This window comes from Malaclemys terrapin, chromosome 10 (genome assembly GCF_027887155.1).
Source record: "Malaclemys terrapin pileata isolate rMalTer1 chromosome 10, rMalTer1.hap1, whole genome shotgun sequence".
NCBI classification, from domain to species: Eukaryota; Metazoa; Chordata; order Testudines; family Emydidae; genus Malaclemys; species Malaclemys terrapin.
In genome coordinates this window covers 25,480,224-25,499,604 of record NC_071514.1, presented here as the reverse complement: position 1 = coordinate 25,499,604, position 19,381 = coordinate 25,480,224, and the positions used below count along the sequence as shown (strand labels likewise).

The following is a 19,381-nucleotide window of genomic DNA, read 5'->3' as shown; positions in this document are numbered from 1 at the left end:
TGATGACAGGCTAGGTTGTGAGACAGTCGCAGATGGGGCTGTGGGAATGGGGAAAAGGGAGTGAATTCCTCAGAAAGATAAATGTAGTTGTGAACAAAGAACATAGTCTTTCTCTGTTAACAAGACCATGCACAGCACCTATCACATGCGCACTCAGCACAAGGTCGAATTCTCGGCCTTCGCATTCAGTGCCTGGGGTCTTCTACAGCACATTTGAGAAGCCTCTCAGGAGAACGGAATTTCTGTTGCAGGCAGACATGGTAAGCCGTAGACTTGTGGCAGCTTAAAACTTTAATATTAGCAATGGCCTCATTTCACATTGAAATCAATGTCGGTCCCTGCTGCCAGCAATTCGGCAAGCAGGAAGTCTGCTCCTGTCCCACACCCTCGCGGCTGTCCCCGGGAACGATCCCTTTCGGCTGCCCCTCTCCCGCCTCCACCGCGTGGCTGCAAACCAGCGGTTACAGTTCTGTAAAGGAACGGCAAAGCAGTCCCAACACTAACATTCCCCTACCTCATTCAAAGCAGGTCATCATGAGCGACATCACCCTCATGAGGATCTCTGACAGCGAGAAAGAGAGAATGCTCCGGGAAAGCCTGCAAAGACCAGGGCCGTATGCCGCCATGCTGTGCAGAGCAATGATTCCAGAGTACTTGATAGTCTCGTGGCGTGGCAACGTGTCCTACTACGGAGGACCCAATAAGGCCGCTCTCCCCAAGAACCTAATGCAGCGGATTTCCAATTACCTCCAGGAGAGCTTCCTCGAGATGTCACAGGAGGATTTCTGCTCCATCCCCGGACATATAGACCGCATTTTACTGTAGCTGCTGTAGCAGTGACTAACCAGTAGAGCGGCTTGGGCAGGACAATCATGCAAAACCGGACATTGCTAGATTTTTTTTCAATAGTTGCACTGCCCATGACTGAACCGTTAAGCTAATCAAACTAATCATGAGAAACCCATTTTTTAAATTGTTAATATTCCTGTTCTGTTACAAATAAATGTTTAGATTTTTACAACACTTACTGGCTGATCCTTCCCCAGATTCTGTGTCCGGGGTAACGGCTGGGGAGGGTTGGTAGGGGATCTCTGTAAGGGTGATGAAGAGATCCTGGCTGTCGGGGAAATCAGCGTTGTGAGCGCTGTCGACTGCCTCGTCCTCCTCATCTCCTTCCTCATCTTCCCCGTCCGCTAACATGTCCGAGGATCCAGCCGTGGACACTATCCCATCCTCAGAGTCCACGGTCACTGGTGGGGTAGTGGTGGCGGCCGCACCGAGGATGGAATGCAGTGCCTCGTAGAAACGGGATGTCTGGGGATGGGATCCGGAGCGTCCGTTTGCCTCTTTGGTCTTCTGGTAGCCTTGTCTCAGCTCCTTGATTTTCACGCGGCACTGCGTTACATCCCGGCTGTATCCTCTCTCTGCCATGTCTTTAGAGATCTTCTCGTAGATCTTTGCATTCCGTCTTTTGGATCGCAGCTCGGAAAGCACGGACTCATCGCCCCACACAGCGATGAGATCCAAGACTTCCCGATCAGTCCATGCTGGGGCCCTCTTTCTATTCTGAGATTGCACGGCCATCACTGCTGGAGAGCTCTGCATCGTTGCCAGTGCTGCTGAGCTCGCCACGATGTCCAGACAGGAAATGAGATTCAAACTGGCCAGACAGGAAAAGGAATTCAAATTCAAATTTTCCTGGGGCTTTTCCTGTGTGGCAGTTCAGAGCATCAGAGCTCGTACTGCTGTCCAGAGCGTCAACAGAGTGGTGCACTGTGGGATAGCTCCCGGAGCTATTAGCGTCGATTTCCATCCACACCTAGCCTAATTCGACATGGCCATGTCGAATTTAGCGCTACTCCCCTCGTCGGGGAGGAGTACAGAAGTCGAATTAAAGAGACCTCTATGTCGAACTAAATACCTTCGCGGTGTGGACGGGTGCAGGGTTAATTCGATGTAACGGCGCTAACTTCGACATAAACGCCTAGTGTAGACCAGGCCTCATACAGTTCCAAATACCACTGTTCTGGGCACAAAGCTACTCTTCCACTTTGGTAAAATCACATGCTTGATTACCTTGTACAAGGGTGTTCATACAGATACCAGGGTGAGAGTACTCCTGGGTGGCAGGCTACTTTTTTCTGTTTAAAAACTTAGTTGTGACACTTGGATCAAATATGTTAGATTTCTTTGAGCACCTTGGTTCCTGCAGCATTTGTTTTGCTGTGGATGAAAGCAGGCAACCTTATGTGGAATAAAGTGAAGTGTAAAATAAGCTTCATTCCTCTAAGAATTCATTTGCCTTTTTGAGTTGTATCACATCTCCACTCAAGCACTTTTCTGTTTTGACTTAGAACGTTGTAGTTTTTAGCAACAACTTGTCAAATGATTTCTTCAGAACAATGACTGTTCAGTCTCAAATATTATGTACTGAACTTAATTGTGTAGAACTGTCAATCATTTTCTTTAAACACAATAAAGAGAGGCATCAAGAACCAATGCCTGACTGAAGCCAGACAAAATGAAATTAGAAATTAGGCACAATTTTTAACCGTGATGAATAAACTGGAAAATTGGAACAAACTGCTAGGGGCAGTGTTTGATTCTCTATTCCTTGTCATCAAATCAAGACTGGATGTCTTTCTGGAGGATATTCTTTAGTGAAACACAAATTATTGGGCTCAATACAAGAATAACAGTGAAATATTTTGGCCTGTAATATTCAGGAGGTCAGATTATGTTATTTAAGGCTCTCTTCTGGTTTTAAATTCTGTGAATCTATAAAATGCACAAGGTTTGTGTCAGCATTGATACTAATCTTATTAAAAGTTCAAATTAATTTAGAAATAATTAAACATTTTATAAGGAATTGTCCTTTTAGTGCCAGGTTTGTGTGACCCGTCTACCGCTTCCTGTTTAAGCTTAGAATATTTGCTTAGCAAAAACAAATACTGCAGCTTTCCAAATACCTTGACTAACTAATAACTGTTAATCTCTTCCTCTTTCCTAGGTTAATCCTCAGCAGCACAGGCTTCTTTTTGAAGTATTTGATGAAAACCGTTTGGTAGGTCATTGTATATTAGAATATTTTTGTTTTTGAAGACAAGCATGAAATCAAGTTTAGATGGACATGTATTAAAAAAGCGGCTCCGTAAGAAATTAATTTTGATAAACATGTCAAATTTAAGGCTAAATCTGACAGCTCATCTTTTCTTATTTGAAGTCACTACTTTCTGTAATTCTTCTGTATTACAAATTTTGGAATCCAGTGTCTTAGATATAGTATCTTGTTCAAAATGTTTTCATGGATTAGTCTTTCACCTGATTTAATTATATTTATCGTTTGAGGGGTTGTAAATGTTATAGAAATTTAATTTTGGTTATGGTAACTCTCTCTTAAATGATCGAATACCTGTTTTACCACTACCAAAATTCCCGTAGTAAAGATAAAGGTTTCTCTGAGACCAGTGTGGATTGATTTAAATCAGTGATTAAAACCGCAATTTTTATCATAATTTAAATCAGCAAGAAGGAAACATTGATTTTTAAACTTATTTTGCAATTGTACCTTACCTAGAAGGTTCATTCCCATTCTTTGGTATGATGATTAAATATGTTGATGAAACCAAATATAGCCTTCTAACTAAAGTTGGTGCTAGCTAGGAGGATACACTAGGTCTATACACATTTATTTATGAAATAAACATTAACATACACTTATTCTAATTCTTAATTTTAAAGTTTTTGTTGAAAAGGTATATGATATTTCTTTACTACATGCCTTTTTATTCTAGATTTGTGTCAACCTATGATTGGATGAAAACTGGAATTCAGTTAAAAATGTATAGAAAAAGTATTTAAAAATTGTTTTTGTTTTTTTTAACAACACTACAGTAATTATACTGGATACAGAAGAGAAGAAAAATTATTCAAAATACATCTTACATTTTAAAAATGGACTTATTAAACTATGTATTAACTGTAGTTAATGAATTGACTTTTTCTGGTCACTATGGGCCAGATTTTCTAAGGTACTTAGGCGCCGAAAGATGCACATAGGCTAGCCTTTTTAAGTGCCTATCTGCATCTTGAGGTGCCTAAATATCTTTGAAAATCTGGCCCCATGTCCTTCAAGTTCTTAGAAGTAGTAGAGCTTATCCTCTCCCACCTGGTTTTAAGTCATAGATTGGCAGAAGAAAACAAGCTTTCCTGCTTTTTCAACACTCAATCAGTTTCTTAACTTTGAATGAACTAGTACAAATGAAGGGAAATACTCTCTGCACCTACTATATAAATTGAAACTAAAAATAATGGCAAAATCTTTTCTGCACAACCAAAACTGAAAGTTTGAATTGATATCAAAAGATAAAGGGTGCTTCTTTTTAAAATGTATACAAAATGGGGGCAACCCTCTAACTCAGCTCATTGATACAGCATATTTTTAAAATTATATTAATTTAAGCAAATTTTAAGGCTTAATTTTGAGGTTGTAAAACAAGTTATAACTTGAAACAAATTTATTTTTAGAACTCTAAATTTGATGTTTGCTAATTTTAGTTAAATATTTCTGTAATGTTCTATAAAAAATAGTTTATCTACCCTCTTGGAGACTGGCCATCAAGAGCATCAACTGTTTCAGCAGATTGGCAAATGAATCCCATAAAATGACACTTCAGGCCTTGTGCTTCAGCTTTCATTCAGACTAGAGTAGGAGTGCTCAAAAGGCACTAGGATTTGACTGTTAACTAGGGGTACAATTTCTAAAAGCACCTATATCCCATTTTCAAAAGTTTAGGAGTCTAAATCACTTAAGCGCTTGTGAAAACTTTACACTAATGAGAGTATTTAAAGGGGGGGAACAGTATGAAAGTAAAAATCATGATATAAAGATGGGCAGAGTGAGCTTTTGACTTCAATGAGGTGGAGAAAACAATCATAGGCCTGGAAGTGACCTCGAGAGGTCATCTAGTCCAGACCATCCCTGGCAGGTGTTTGTCTACCTGCTCTTAAAAATCTCCAATGACCAAGATTACACAGCTTCCCTAGGCAATTTATTCCAGTGCTTAGCCACCCTGACAATTAGGAAGTTTTTCCTAATGTCCAACCTAAACCGCCCTTGCTGCAATTTAAGCCCATTGCTGGTTGTCCTATCTTCAGAGGTTAACGAGAACAATTTATCTCCCTCATCCTTGTGACAACCTTTTATGTACTTGAAAACTGTTATGTCCCCTCTCTTCTCTTCTCCCAGACTAAACAAACACCATTTTTAGAATCTGCCCTCATCGGTCATGTTTTCTAGACTTTTAGTCATTTTTGTTGCTCTTCTCTGGACTTTCTCCCATTTGTCCACGTCTTTCCTGAAATGTGGTGCCCAGAATTGGACACAATATTCCAGTTGAGGTCTAATCAGTGTGGAGTAGAGTGGAAGAATTACTTCTCGTGTCTTGTTTACAACACTCCTCCTAATACATCCCAGAATGTTTGCTTTTTTCGCAATGGTGTTACACTGTTAACTTTATGTATCGCTTGTGATCTGGTATGACCCCCAGATCCCTTTTTGCAGTATTCCTTTGTAGGTTGTCATTTCCCACTTTGTGTATGTGCAGCTGATTGTTCCTTCCTAAGTGGAGTACTTTGCATTTGTCCTTTTGAATTTCATCCTATTTACTTCAGACCATTTCTCCAATTTGTCCAGATCATTTTGAATTTTAATGATATCCTCCAAAGCACTTGCACTCCCTACCAGATTGGGATTGTCTGCAAATTTGATAAGTGTACTCTCTATGACATTATCTAAATCAGAACCAGAACTGATCCCAGCGGGACCCCACTTGATATGCCCTTCCAGCGTGACTAAGAACCACTGATAACTACTTTCTGGGAATGATTTTCCAACCATTCATGCACCCACCTTACGGTAGCTCCATCTAGGTTGTATTTCCCTAGTTTATGAGAAGGTCACGCAAGACCGTATCAAAAGCCTTACTAAAGTCAAGATATATCACATCTACCACTTTTCCTCCCTGCCCCAATCCACAAGGCTTGTTACCCTGTCAAAGAAATCTGTCAGGTTTGTTTGACACAATTTGTTCTTGACAAATCCATGCTTAAAACTAAACGCAATATTTTATTAATCTACAGTGTAGTTCAAATAACAATGTTGCCTTTTCTGGATCACAGTGCCTTCTCTCATACTTGATAAAAATGAGACTATTGCTGAACACGTACATATTCTCTCAACTGCTACTGGAGTAATGCCGACAGACCCTAGCTGTCATCGGATGGGATCAAACCTCGGGCCTTTGAAGCTTAGTGCATGAGCCCCTATTGCATGAGCTAAAAGCCACGTAGCTATTAACTAAGGCTGTAGCAAACTCCTCAATGTTTAGATGAGGGATTCTCAAACTTGGGCTCATGACGCCTCAGGGGATCACAAGGTAGTTACATGGGGGTCGCAAGCTGTCAGCTCCCTGGGGCTGAGAGCCCCAAGTCCCCACTGGATTACATTATCTCCCCCATTTTTAACTTAAAACATGCTCAGAGGCTTGCTGTGTGAAAGGGGTCCCCAATACAAAAAGTTTGAAAACCACTGCTCTAGATGGTCTAGGTGTCACCAGAGGGGGGCAGAGTTCCACACCAAGCTTGCCTGGGTTACATATTTCCCCTAACTGAGGAAGCACGTCCCAGGCTTCAGAGACTTCCTGGTTGATATCCTGGATGAGACCCCACTTGTAATGCTGGCAGGATTAAACCTGGGATCTCTGAAGCTTAGTGTATAAGTCTCTACTACATGAGCTAAAAGCCACATGGCTATTGGCTAAAGCTGTAGCAGACTCCTCAATCTCTAGATGGACTAGATGCCACTGAAGGGGAACAGAGCACCACACCAAGCAGGCCTGGGTTACACTGGCAACAAGTTTCATAGATTATTTTTCAGTATGCACCTTTGTCTGCCTAGGATTCCAATATTTCTTACAGAAAAGACAAAATTCTTTGCTAGCACCAGACTATGGGAATTCTTCATCACAAGAATGGCAGTTCAGGCTGCTACAACCTCTTGCCTTGTGAACTTCTTCATTGTGATCTTAGAAAGCAAGCAGGGTAGAAATGCTCATGAAGTGGAGCAGTCTTAGGAGATGAGAGGAAGTAAATGAGGCTTATGTCTTCAAATCATTGCTAGAAGACAAGATTCTGTGTCAAGTCCAGCTGTACCCACTAGTAGGCTTCTTCTGTAGCTGAGTGGACTGACAGTGACAAGCTAAGATACCTACAGGTGGCCAGGCACTACTGTTTTTGCTATCCATAACTGGATAAGTGTTAAACTATGAGATAAGTCTTGCTACTGCAATTCTTGTTCACAATCTGGATACTGGCTGGTAACAATGACTACTACTTCCTGGTAGAACAATTTGATGTGGAAGAATTAGTGTGCTCTGTACATGGTGTGTACAGCTATACAGCAAAGAAAGTACCACTGAACCATAGTCATCACTGTTGCGAAAAATCTTTGAGATTATATTTGAATGGGATTGTTGCTGTATCTTGCCAACTCTTTCATCATCTCAATAATCCAGAGTTGTGCATTAAAAAAAACACATCATTCTGTGGTCAACCAGGTCATAGTGGATCAGAAGTCATTTCATTATCAAAAGTAACCAGGTAAGGTCATGATTCATCTAGTGTGAAAGGACACACTTAACTTAAATCCAGAGCTACTACTTCCTGGCTAAAGTTATGACTGCTTATCTCTTCTTTAGCATAGTAAAGAAGGAGAAATAATGCTTAAAATTATCTTTGTAGTGAATAATTCTGCTTTCTTGCTATTACTAAGTTTTATCAGGTAGTAACTTTCTATAGCAAACTTGGGTAACATGATACGTTTAATTTTGTTGTCCTCTGGACTAAACCAAGTCAGACTATTAAATTATAAAGTCACTTTGGTTCTAGTTTAAAAAAAAAAAAAAAAACTTTTTTTTTCCTACCAAAACTTGAAACTCAAAGAAAATATATTGCTTAATGGTTATACATTACTTTCTGAACCTGTGACCAAAAAGGCTCTTTTTGGAGTCCAACAGTTGTTTCTCCAAGTGTAACTTTGATTAGTGATACTTGGTGAAATAGCTGAACTGTTTTACTTATTAGTCTTTTTGTGACTAAGCTATTTTATGTTGATGCATTTCTAACCACAAATTTTGGGTAATCAGGTTAAATGAACCCTGGAGTAGTACACTTCTACCCTGATATAACACGAATTTGGCTATAACGCGGTAAAGCAGAGCTCCGGGCGGGGCTGTGTGCTCCGGTGGATCAAAGCAAGTTCGATATAACGCGGTTTCACCTATAACATGGTAAGATTTTTTTTTTTTTGGCTCCCGAGGACAGCGTTATATCGGGGTAGAGGTGTATTAAAAAACAAACTTGTTGCTTGCTTGCAAACAAAAAGTACTGTAAACTTGGCCCTGGCTCTTATTTGGAGAGGAGGTAAAACTGTTTTAGTGCACACTAACCAAAAATATAGCAATGGTCATGTAAATATTGAGCAGAAAATATCCAATAGTATGACCTATGAAAGGATAAATGGTCTAGTGTTCTCTCCTGTTTGAGCTTTACCGGCAGCAGTAATTCATTCCATGTTAGTATGTTAGTTTCTCATTCATAGCCAAATGTTTACTGCTACTGACACTTCACAGCGAGACTGCTTTTTTCCAAAGGTCCCACTAGGTGTCAGCAAAGGGCCTTTTCTGTCAATGTGGGAAACACCCAGAGAAATTCTGTCATTCTAGTGTTATATTTTTGGGAAAAGTTACCAGTATATTTTTACCTTGATTAGTCTAATTGTGTTTCCATAGTGTTTTTCATCAATGGATCTCAAAGCACTTTACAAAGGAGGTGCAATTGTAATATATTCTTGTTACTGTAGTTAACTGTGAATGCATGAGATTACTATACAGTCTGCATACAATATCTTGTACAATGTAGCTTTCGAGTAGTCTTCATCTGTAAATTGTACTCCATAGATTATGCAGTCATTTTAAATATGCAACCTATACTATACATCCCTAGAAAGAGTGCGTGTAAATTTCTTTAATCTGTACCTGTACAGACCTAAAGATTGCATGCCAAAAGCATGGTTGAACACTTAATACTCTGCATCTGTAATTCATAAATAACCAGATACTAGTCCAGAACATGGACTACTGGCCAACAATTTAAGTACTTAAATTTGAAATGTAAAAACTTGTAAAAGTGCAAAAAACTAACGAAGCATACCTTTAACCAGAAAAAGGCTAAAATATATTCATTAGGAAAGAACCTCTATGCTAGGCTGAAACCTTGAGTGAAAAAAGAACAAATTTTATGGCTTTATTTAACCCAATTACATCTCACTCAAAACGAAACCAAAGTAATATGGCACTATAGGATTCCACAGAATGTGAATCCATGTTAAGTGTCAGCATTTAAGTGTGATTGCCCAATAGCTTTCTTAGGACTCCCAAAATAACTTCTAATTTTTTTTAACCTTTTTATTAGTATGAAATGGGTTAGTTCTTTGGCTTTTTCATAACTTCAGACTTCACCAGTTTACTTGCATGGGTTACTATTTGGAAATTTAATCCTAGATTTGATACTCAGTTATATGGGACTTCATTCCTACCAACTTCCTGTAATTCTAAACCTATGGGTAAAAATATTAGTAGTCATACACTGCTGCAGAAAGCACAGACATGTTGGTTCAGCTAGTGTAGCTGCAGCAAGAATTGCTGTTTTAAACTCGAAAAGCTAGAATATTCTTGGATTTTATTCATTTATGCAAATTACAGGAGGTAACATTGCAACAAGGTTGGCAGTGTGTGTCAGTGTGCTGCAGCTGAGTTAAGCTTGACGGTCGTTGGAAATCAAGTGCTTTGTAAGTGAATGCATTCTGACTACAATCAAAGACAGTCCAGAAACCGCAGTTCAAGGATTGGCTGACTTATTTTAAGAGGTGCTTTTTTATTATATACTAGTTAGTATCTTGTTGAAATTGGGACAAAGGCTGCATCTTTCATGGGATCTTACTTTTGTGATGTGTTTGAACTGGATCTCAACTCTGTGCAGCTGCCTCTAGCCTTTCTGCAAAAGGAGCTTTATGGTTCTTACTCGCTAACATGTGTGCAAATGAGAACAAATGGCACGACGGTTAAGATTGCATTTTGCAGCCCGAAGAAGCAACACTGATCCTTTATCAGAAATCTCCGGAGATGGTTTAGATAGTAACATTCATGTGTATTTCCAAAGACCTTCACAGAATTCTGCACCTGATACTATACAAATGAAGGTGACTCCCGGGCAAGCTGTCTTTCCAACAGTAATGCAGGAAATAATTAATCAACAGCAGCATTCAACTGTTTCTTCACTGCAAAAGACCAACAAAAAGAGCACTTCGCTGCAGATTTCCCTGCAGTCTAAAAGGTATAGTGAATGTTTTCAACCTGATACAGTAGTTGCTAGTGAAGACACTTTCATCAGTGTTGGTAATGAAGGAAATGCTTGTAGCAGGAATATGGCTGATTACAGATCTAATATGCTAAACAGTAGCAGCCATTTGAGCAATGCTGCCATGTGCAATGCCAATCTTGGCGGTATTGCAGCGAATAACAGTGGATCCTTCAGTAGTACTGGCAGTGACTATGAATCGTGTACAAGTATCACTAGTGATGGAGACTCATACAGCAACAGTATAATCAGTGACAGTAGTAGTTGCACTCTTTCCACTGGTGATGATACTTTCTGTAGTAGTATTGTATATAATACTACTTCATATAGAAGCACAGCAAACAAATGTAATTCCTATAGGAACAATATATATCAGGAAGCTTTATGTAGAAGTAAAAATACTACTTTTGATCAAGATGGTTTGGAACAAGTGAAATTGCCAATGAGGAGGAAAACTAAAATTCCACTACGACGTTTTTCATCATTGGTAATCTTTCCTAGGAGTCCTTCCACTACCCCACCAACTTCTCCAACATGCTTGGGTCCTCTACCAAGCAAGGGACCTTATCAAACATCACATCAGTTCATTATTTCTTCTTCTGAACTGGCACAAAATGAAGATCAAACAACTTCTTCTAAAGGGTTCCTTTCAACAGCAGTCAATGGACTTCGACTATCTAAAAGCATTTGCTCTCCTGGTGAAACTAGAGATATTAGACCTCTTTACTTGAATAGTTCATTACAGGACAAAAATCAAGCTGCAAGTAGTGCTGAGCAGACAACCTGTGAAAAAACATCCGACAGCTTCCCTTGTATTTCAGTTCATTTCACTCAACAAAGAGAATCTGCATCAAGGGATGAAATGGTTAATGGTTGCTACAGTCCAGAGTTATCAGAAAAGGAATTAAATTTGTACTCTGATGCAAAGTACCCTAATTTAAAACTGATACGTAGCACATCTGCATGTTTACCCTCCAAAAAACATTCTGAGTATCAGATTCTTATAAACAAATTAGAAAGACCAAATACACAAATGAGGACAACCCACCATATTCTGCAAAGAAGTGTTTCATTAGAAGGATCTTGTCAAAAAGTTTCTTGCTGTTTATCCAGTCTTAAATACAAGTGTCCTAAGGCAGAGACATCCCAGTTGCACATACAGTTCACACCTGGAAATGAAGGAAAAACTAGTGGCTTTCCAAAAAATGCCAGCATCTGCCAAAGGGAATCAAGTAGTACTTTGTGGAGGCCCTACAAGGTGAGTTTTTCTCAAAGGAAAAACTAACACTATAAATCTTTCTTTGCCAGTGGATCTGAAGTAGTAGAATGATTAGCCTGTGATCAAAGCATAAATACAAGACATTTATAAATGTTAAATTGTTAACTTATTAAAACATTTTTGCAATACTGCATAAAGTATGTATTCTAAATGGGGGCAGGGATGTGATAGAGAATTTTTTAAAATCTCATTTGGTCTTTTCTACAGTCTATTGTCCTTTTTGGTCAAAATTCTCAGTCAAGCACCTGAATTTCAAATATTAATTCAGAATCATAACTGATTACTTAATTTACATGCAGATAAATGGTTTACCTTATTATGTAGTAGTCTAGATATTGAAGTTCTCCTTGACTTGACGTTTTAGCTTAAATTTGATTTAAACTGTATAACATTAATCCACAACAGAATTATTTTTTGCTGAAATATCTAGATTTTAAAATGCCTAAGAATGAATAGATTACTTTATAATATTTGATTTACTTTATATAAATTTTTAAAAACGTTTTTGCAGTAACTTGCTGTGTGTAGAGAATTAAAAGTAGGTTTTGAGTAGAGTAACTGTAAAATACCATTTGTATCTGTATACACCCTGAGCCACAGGAATTTTAAGCGTTTCCTCCCCTTTTTTCTCTAGCCACTAGTTCAGCCCAAGCTTTACACTGTAACTTAATATCTTTTCCAACAACATTGCTGTTCAAATTAGTTCTTGAGTTTAGTAGTCTTAACTTTTTTGAGTAATAAAACTCCTTTTGAACTAAACTAAACCTCTTGTGTTAACTGGTGATGCAATTTATATTTGTTAATAACGACAGTCAAAGCCACAAGAAAAGTAGGTTTATAAATTTGTTTAAATGATCCTTTGTTCTTGAAAGTCATTCTGAAATTCTTGCAAAATTTCAGACTTGCATAGTGCTCTTAACTATGAATAAAAATGTGCAACAATGCAACAACTAGGCATTTTTACAAACTATTAAAGTTTTAAGTATACACTAGACTTAGTGAAGTGACATTTCTACTATTTTACCACCTTGCTGATACAAATGAAAGGGGAGTTGCAAGTGATCTGCAGTTAACACTAATCTGGAGAGTTGCTGTAGTATTACCTTGAAGTCCTATCCTGCAGATTTTGGTTCTTTCAGTGAAAGTATTGCCTGACTAGGGCCCACGCCTGCAGTCCTTTGCTGTTTATTTTCTTTCTTAAAATCACTGTCAGTACCTTTTTATTTAAAAAAAAAAACCTCTCAAAATATTGGTCTGAATTTTAAACTTTGACAAAACTTATGATCTACTGTGATGATTTATCAGTGTGTATTCTTTGGAGTATGTACTTTTGGAAAAAAGGCTGTACTAGATTGTCCTGGAAAACTTTAAATCAGTAAGAGAACTCTTACTTAAATTGCAGTGGTGTTGTAGTTGTGAAATATTCCCTAATATGTAGAAAACCAAGTAGTCTGAACCTGCTCATTATAGAAATTCCATTAAGAAGATGAAAAACTGTTTAAACATAGTGCTTAAAAGTGCTCTTCTCTTGGTTTTCCACTTACAGCTGTTGTGCTGTTAATGTCCCTTGTCTAAAAATGTAAAGCAAATTAAATGTTTGCAAATTAAAATTAGAAGCCCAGCCTATGAAAACAAATGCTTGAGTAAAAATTCCAGGCAAACTTCAGTCTTCTAAAGAAAATAATTTGAAATTGAGTTTCTTGGCAGACATGTTCATGGATTAACCCTTCCTATGATTCTGGCAACCTTTGAAGGACTGTGTAGCAAGTAGTATATGTCTATTACTGAAGTGAGGTGGGTTTTGGATTTGGTGGTGGTGGTTTGTTTTTTTTGTTTGTTTTACCTTTTCTAGCAGCGGGTATTTAAGCTTCATGGTTAAAAACCTAGAAACATGATCCTGGACAGCCAAATTTTAAAGGGGCTGAATTGTCTTTCAAATTGTGCTCACAGTTGTGAACACGCTTTTCATGCACATGCGAATTACCTGCGTTTTATGCATCCAAAACAGAATGATGGCTACCTTTTGAATACTGGACACTAAATATGATTTGCAGTAGTTAGTGAGTTTCAGGTCCTTTGTGTAAGACAACATGCATAGAGACCTCAATTGACCCTTGACCTTTTAATGTAAAACGAGCTTTTACAAACAGTTCTGTAAAACAGTTTACCAAAATAAGCAAAAAGAGCAGATTGAATTGACTTTGTAGTAATTCAGCAACCTGTTAGAAGAAAAACTGTAACAGTAATACATGTATCATAGCAGGCTTTTTAAAAAATATAATAGATTTCTACTGTAATAGTTCGTTAATTATATAGTAAATCTAATTATAGTGAGGGTATTGTGACTCATTTAAAAACAACTCCCAAAATATTTCTCTTGACTCCAGTTAGTCTGGCTTAGTATACTGATATGCTGAGTCTGGATTCAAATTTAACAAGCTGATATGGGAGTAGCATTTAGTAATGTCAACTATCTGTGCAGAGCAATCATGAAATTAAATCAGTACTTTGGTTAGAGACTCCAGTGTCTGAAGCAGTGAAAGGTCTATGCATTCTTTTTTTACGTGCCTAGCTACTAGCCTTCAGCCACATAGTATCAGGTTTCTTGCTTTCCATAATCAACAGCTTAAGTCAAGTCTGCGTTTTTAAAATTTAGTAAGAAACTTCACTTCTGTAACAGCAGGCCTTACACTATTTCAGTTGAAAAGTGTGGGAGGAGGGCTGGACCATGTCTCTCTATTCATCTTTATTTAAAATGTACCAAGGGAACCTTGCAGTAAGTTGTGCAATGTATGTGGAGGAGGGGAGAGGATTAAATGCCCTGATTGCAATATCAAAGTGCTTGGCCTTGACTTGCTGACTTATTATTTTAATTCATATGACGCTTCGTTGGGGTGGAAATTATTCTGTAGCAGAAGCGTTGAACTAATTTAACTTGTTCATAACATGAATTAGGCTTTTTGAAGGGGTGGGAATAGGCAAAGGGATAGAACAAGTTACCTGGTCTCTTATAAAGGCATATTTCCAATTTGGGGGGGGGGAGGGGGGGAGTGGATAGCACAAGTCTATTTCTTTCAGACCTTTAGCTGGAGTTTGCTTACATTACAGTTTCTGCTATTATGGTATGCCACTGGCAGCCATGAGGTTAACCACTCCTTCCAGATCAGAACCATTTTTACTTTGAATGTGTGAACCTGGTAACTAAGCTGGGAAGTCTATTCCCAGTAATTAAGTATAATTCTGTATTCGAAATTTTAAGGTACATTTTAAAATGTATGAGGATAATGTTAATACTTCCCTTTTTTTATTTTTACTTTACTGATTTTGCTAGATTTCCAGGTTTGGTGAATGAAATTTGCAACACTTGAGCAAAAAAAACCCTTAAAACTCACACTTTAGAGCTCATGAAAGCTTTTGTACAATTAGTCTTGTGTGAAGGAAACTTTCAATTTGAACTCTCAAACCTCTCTGAACCAGAGCGTACTGGTAACCAAAAAACTCTCAGTATTCCATAGTGAGTTTTACTTGGAGGGAAGTGCTTCTGAAGTTCTTGTAGCAACTATGTTAAACTTAAGCTGCATGGAGCATCAAACTTCAGCATGAAGTCCTATCTGTTAGGAGACTCATGTTGATCAAAACACACAGGCAAGCAAAGGACAGATGCATGGGATGGATATAAGCAGCAAGCCGTGACTTTATTTATTTAATGCTGGTGGGGGTGCTGTGTGCCCATGCTGTACTTATACCTGGAATTTAACTGGTTTCAATGTGAGGTTTCAGGGCTACCACTATATAACCAGTAACTCAGAGTAGACACTCTTTGGCCCGCTCCTAGGACTCGACTCACTGCTGAATCCTTTCTCCTTCCCCACTGTGTGTGTGTGTGTGTGAGAGAAGGGAAAGGTTATCAAGAGGGAACCTCAGTCTGGGAAGACTTTAGGTCGCCTCTGCTCTTAAGACACAGTCCACCAACAGAATTCCAGGTCTCCTTTATCTCTGGGAACTGGCCCTTTTAGCCTTTATTTGCAAGGAACACCAGCCGCAACTTGTGATAAGCTAAATGGTCTTAACTTTGCTAATGTTAAACTTTCAAGTTTGATTGTTTTCAATCCAACTGTCCCTACATGATGCTGCAAGCAACACAAAAAAACCTACCAGATCTTTCCCAGTTTGGCCTCAATGGGGAAAAATTCCTTTCCTGTCACAAAACAAGCAGTTACTCAAACCTTCAGCATCTTAAAAACACTGTTCTAAACTAAAATTAAGGGGAGGCAGGGTGGGGCATCCAGCAGGAGCAAGAGATTATTTTGAAAAGTTTGTGAGAATTTAAATAGGTGGATGGGGTGACACAAAAGCCATTCAGCTAGCCTGGTCCCGTCCCGTCCCCCTCTTCTCCCCCCCCCCCCCCCCCACTGGAAGTCGGCCCTTAAGGGGAGGGCAGCCCCATCTTGCCACAGGTGATGCATACACTCTTGCATCTCCCCTATGCTCTCCAGACACTGTTACATTCCTTACAGTCCAGTCAACATTTCCCCTCCCACTGATTTTAAAAATGTCCCCCACCCCCCTTCATTGGAAGTCAGAGCTAATTAGTGCATTTTAATGTTAAATGTATCATGGCCTTTAGCTAAACTTAGTAAAAACTTGGTGATTAGCCTCTTCCCATTTCATCTACCATTTTTGTCTCATCTCTGCTCAAATCAGATGTAGTCTGCTCCTGCTTGTAGGAGTTCTCGTTATAACTCCTCCTGCCCCCTTCCCCCCCCCTGCTCCATTTGCTCTGCCTCTGGTTTGACTCTTGTCTGTAAAGTAAAGCATGTTAAGTTAATGTGAACTTTATCCCTGAAATTTGCCAGTAAGTTAACAAACCAAATAAAAGAGTTTGCTTTATGATTTCTTTCCAGATTACTAATCAGGCAAACTTTTATCAAAATTTTTATCATGAGTGGATGCAAGATCATGTTTTTTCTTCAAGTTTAGAAATGTTTCAGTACTTATAAGGTGCTGGGTCAATAGCACTAGAGATCGAAGTCTGTTCAGACCCTAAAAAACCCTTACAGGTTATGACATTGCCCCCCAATAAACTGCTTCAACTTGGGGCAAAAAAACTAGATATAGATAACTGTCAGAAGTTAAACATATTAATCTTAGCTCTAGAAAGTTAAATGATCAGACACCGTTCTGTTTAAGACAAGCCAAAGTGCTTGACTTTTGGTGGGGAGAAGACTTGCAGAAACCACTGTGTGTGATGAAAAATCTTATGTAGTTTGTTTTATCAAAGATATTCACAGGTTTTGACTTAACTGTGAGCCTAGCCCACACCTTTATCTTAATAGTTTAAAAAATAGTGAAAGTAATAGCATCCCCTATATTATTTATGTTCTTTAATATTTCCTGGTAATTTAACAATTTTGCATATCTTGGAAATAAATTCTAAATGTCGAGGTGTGGTGTCTGCAAGATTCATAGTGTGCTCTTAAGTATTAAAGGAAAATTGAAGATCTGCTCCCTTTGAAAAGCTAAGATCTTGTCAATATGGTGACTCCAGCTAAAAAGAATTAAAACCTTTTATATCAAAAAGATTACACTAATTGTAGCCTTTCACAGTCCTCCTACAGCCAGCCCCTATATTGTATATTCACCAATGTTCCTCTTCATTTCTAACCTTTGCCCCTAAAATCAATGTTATCTGTTGTTTTCAGGGTTTTTTAAGGTCTTTTTATCACTTTGCCTTATACTCCTTGTTCTTTAGTTTCTCCCTCCAGTCTAGTAGTGGCCTATAAGGGTGGGTCTCTGCTGCAATTAAACAGTCATGGTTTGTTCATGTCAGCTGGCTTGGGCTCTCAGGGCTTGGGCTATGGGGCTGTTTAACTGCTGTGTAGATGTTTCAACTTGGGACCCTTTGCTTCCCTGTCATTTTTCTGCAGGGAATCACAGGAATTCTGTGGGGTGGGGGGGCATTTTCTGCAGTCATGCAGAATCCCCCCAGGAGTAAAAAAGGAGTCCGAATTAGTTTCTCATTGCCAGAACTAGCACCAAAAACTTTAAAAATTCTAGATGAAGAGCTGGTAACTACCTTGTGAGGGAATCTGATAAATAATGTATCATCAGTCACTTTCAGATCAGTCTCTAAAACATATGTGCCTGTTTCTAGCTAATCCACAGTTCCAGCTTCTTGAAGCCTGCAGCTCTGAACTGTTTGTAACTTTTTTATGTGAAATATTCATGCTGTAAAGAACATTTTTGCTTTGGCTCCAGTAGTATTACATTAGCTACCTGGTGTCTTCAAAATCCTAATGTGCTTGTAGAATCGTAGAACTGGAAGTGACCTCGAGAGGTCATCTAGTCCAGTCCCCTGCACTTGTGGCAGGACTAAGTATTATCTAGACCGTTCCTGACAGGTGTTTGTCTAACCTGCTCTTAATCTCCAATGATGGAGATTCCACAACCTCCCTAGGTAATTTATTCCAGTGCTTAACCACCCTGACGGTTAGGAAGTTTTTCCTAATGTCCAACCTAAACCTCCCTTGCTGCAATTTAAGCCCATTACTTCTTGTCCTATCCTCGGAGGTTAAGAAAAACAAATTTTCTTCCTCCTCCTTGTAACAACCTGTTATGTCCCCTCTGTCTTCTCTTCTCCAGACTAAACAAACCCAATTTTTTCAATCTTCCCTCATAGGTCAGGTTTTCTAGACCTTTAATCATTTTTGTTGCTCTTCTTTGGACTCTCCAATTTGTCCACATCCTTCCTGAAATGTGGTGCCCCGAACTGGACACAATATTCCAGTTGAGGTCTAATCAGAGTAGAGCGGAAGAATTACTTCTCGTGTCATGCTTATAACACTCCTGCTAATACATCCCAGAATGATGTTCGTGTGTTTTTGTTTTGTTTTTCCCCAACAGCATTACGCTGTTGACTCTGTTTTAACTATGACCCCCATATCCCTTTCCGCAATATTCCTTCCTAGGCAGTCATTTCCCATTTTGTACGTCTGCAACTGATTATTCCTTCGTAAGTGGAGTACTTTGCATTTGTCCTTATTGAATTTCATCCTATTTACTTCAGACCATTTCTCCAGTTTGTCCAGATCATTTTGAATTTTAATACTATCCTCCAAAGCAATTGCAACCCTCCCAGCTTGGTATCATCTGCAAACTTTATAAGTATATTCTGTATGCCATTATCTAAATCATTGATGAAGATATTGAACAGAACCGGACCCAGAACCAATCCCTGTGGAACCCCACTCGTTATGCCCTTCCAGCATGACACTGAGCCACTGATTACTCTCTGGGAATGGTTTTCCAACCAGTTTCCTTATAGTAGCTCCATCTAGGTTGCATTTCCCTAGTTTGAGAGGGTCATGCAAGACAGTATCAAAAGCTTTACTAAAATCAAGATATACCACGTCTACCGCTTCTTGCCCGTCCCCCCCCCATCCACAAGGCTTGTTACCCTATCAAAGAAAGCTATCAAGTTGGTTTGACACTTTTTTTTGACAAATCCATGCTGACTGTTACTTAACACCTTATTATCTTCTAGATGTTTGCAAATTGATTTCTTAATTATTTGCTCCATTATCTTTCCCTGTACAGAAGTTAAGCTGACTGGTCTGTAATTTTCTG

The 19,381-nt window shown here is 38.9% G+C and overlaps 1 protein-coding gene across 5 annotated transcripts in view; it reads left to right on the top strand.

Moving 5' to 3' along the window:
• NEDD4 (NEDD4 E3 ubiquitin protein ligase) overlaps nucleotides 1-19,381 on the top strand; it is a 121,486-nt gene that overhangs the window by 36,607 nt on the left and 65,498 nt on the right. For 2 of the 5 annotated variants that reach the window (XM_054041621.1, XM_054041620.1), the window contains exon 5: nucleotides 3,011-3,064. In XM_054041621.1, coding sequence (XP_053897596.1) covers nucleotides 3,011-3,064 — 54 coding nt within the window. Of the gene's footprint in view, nucleotides 1-3,010; nucleotides 3,065-9,765; nucleotides 11,735-19,381 lie in introns of those variants that run through there. The other 3 variants (XM_054041619.1, XM_054041623.1, XM_054041618.1) reach the window with 2 other exon arrangements.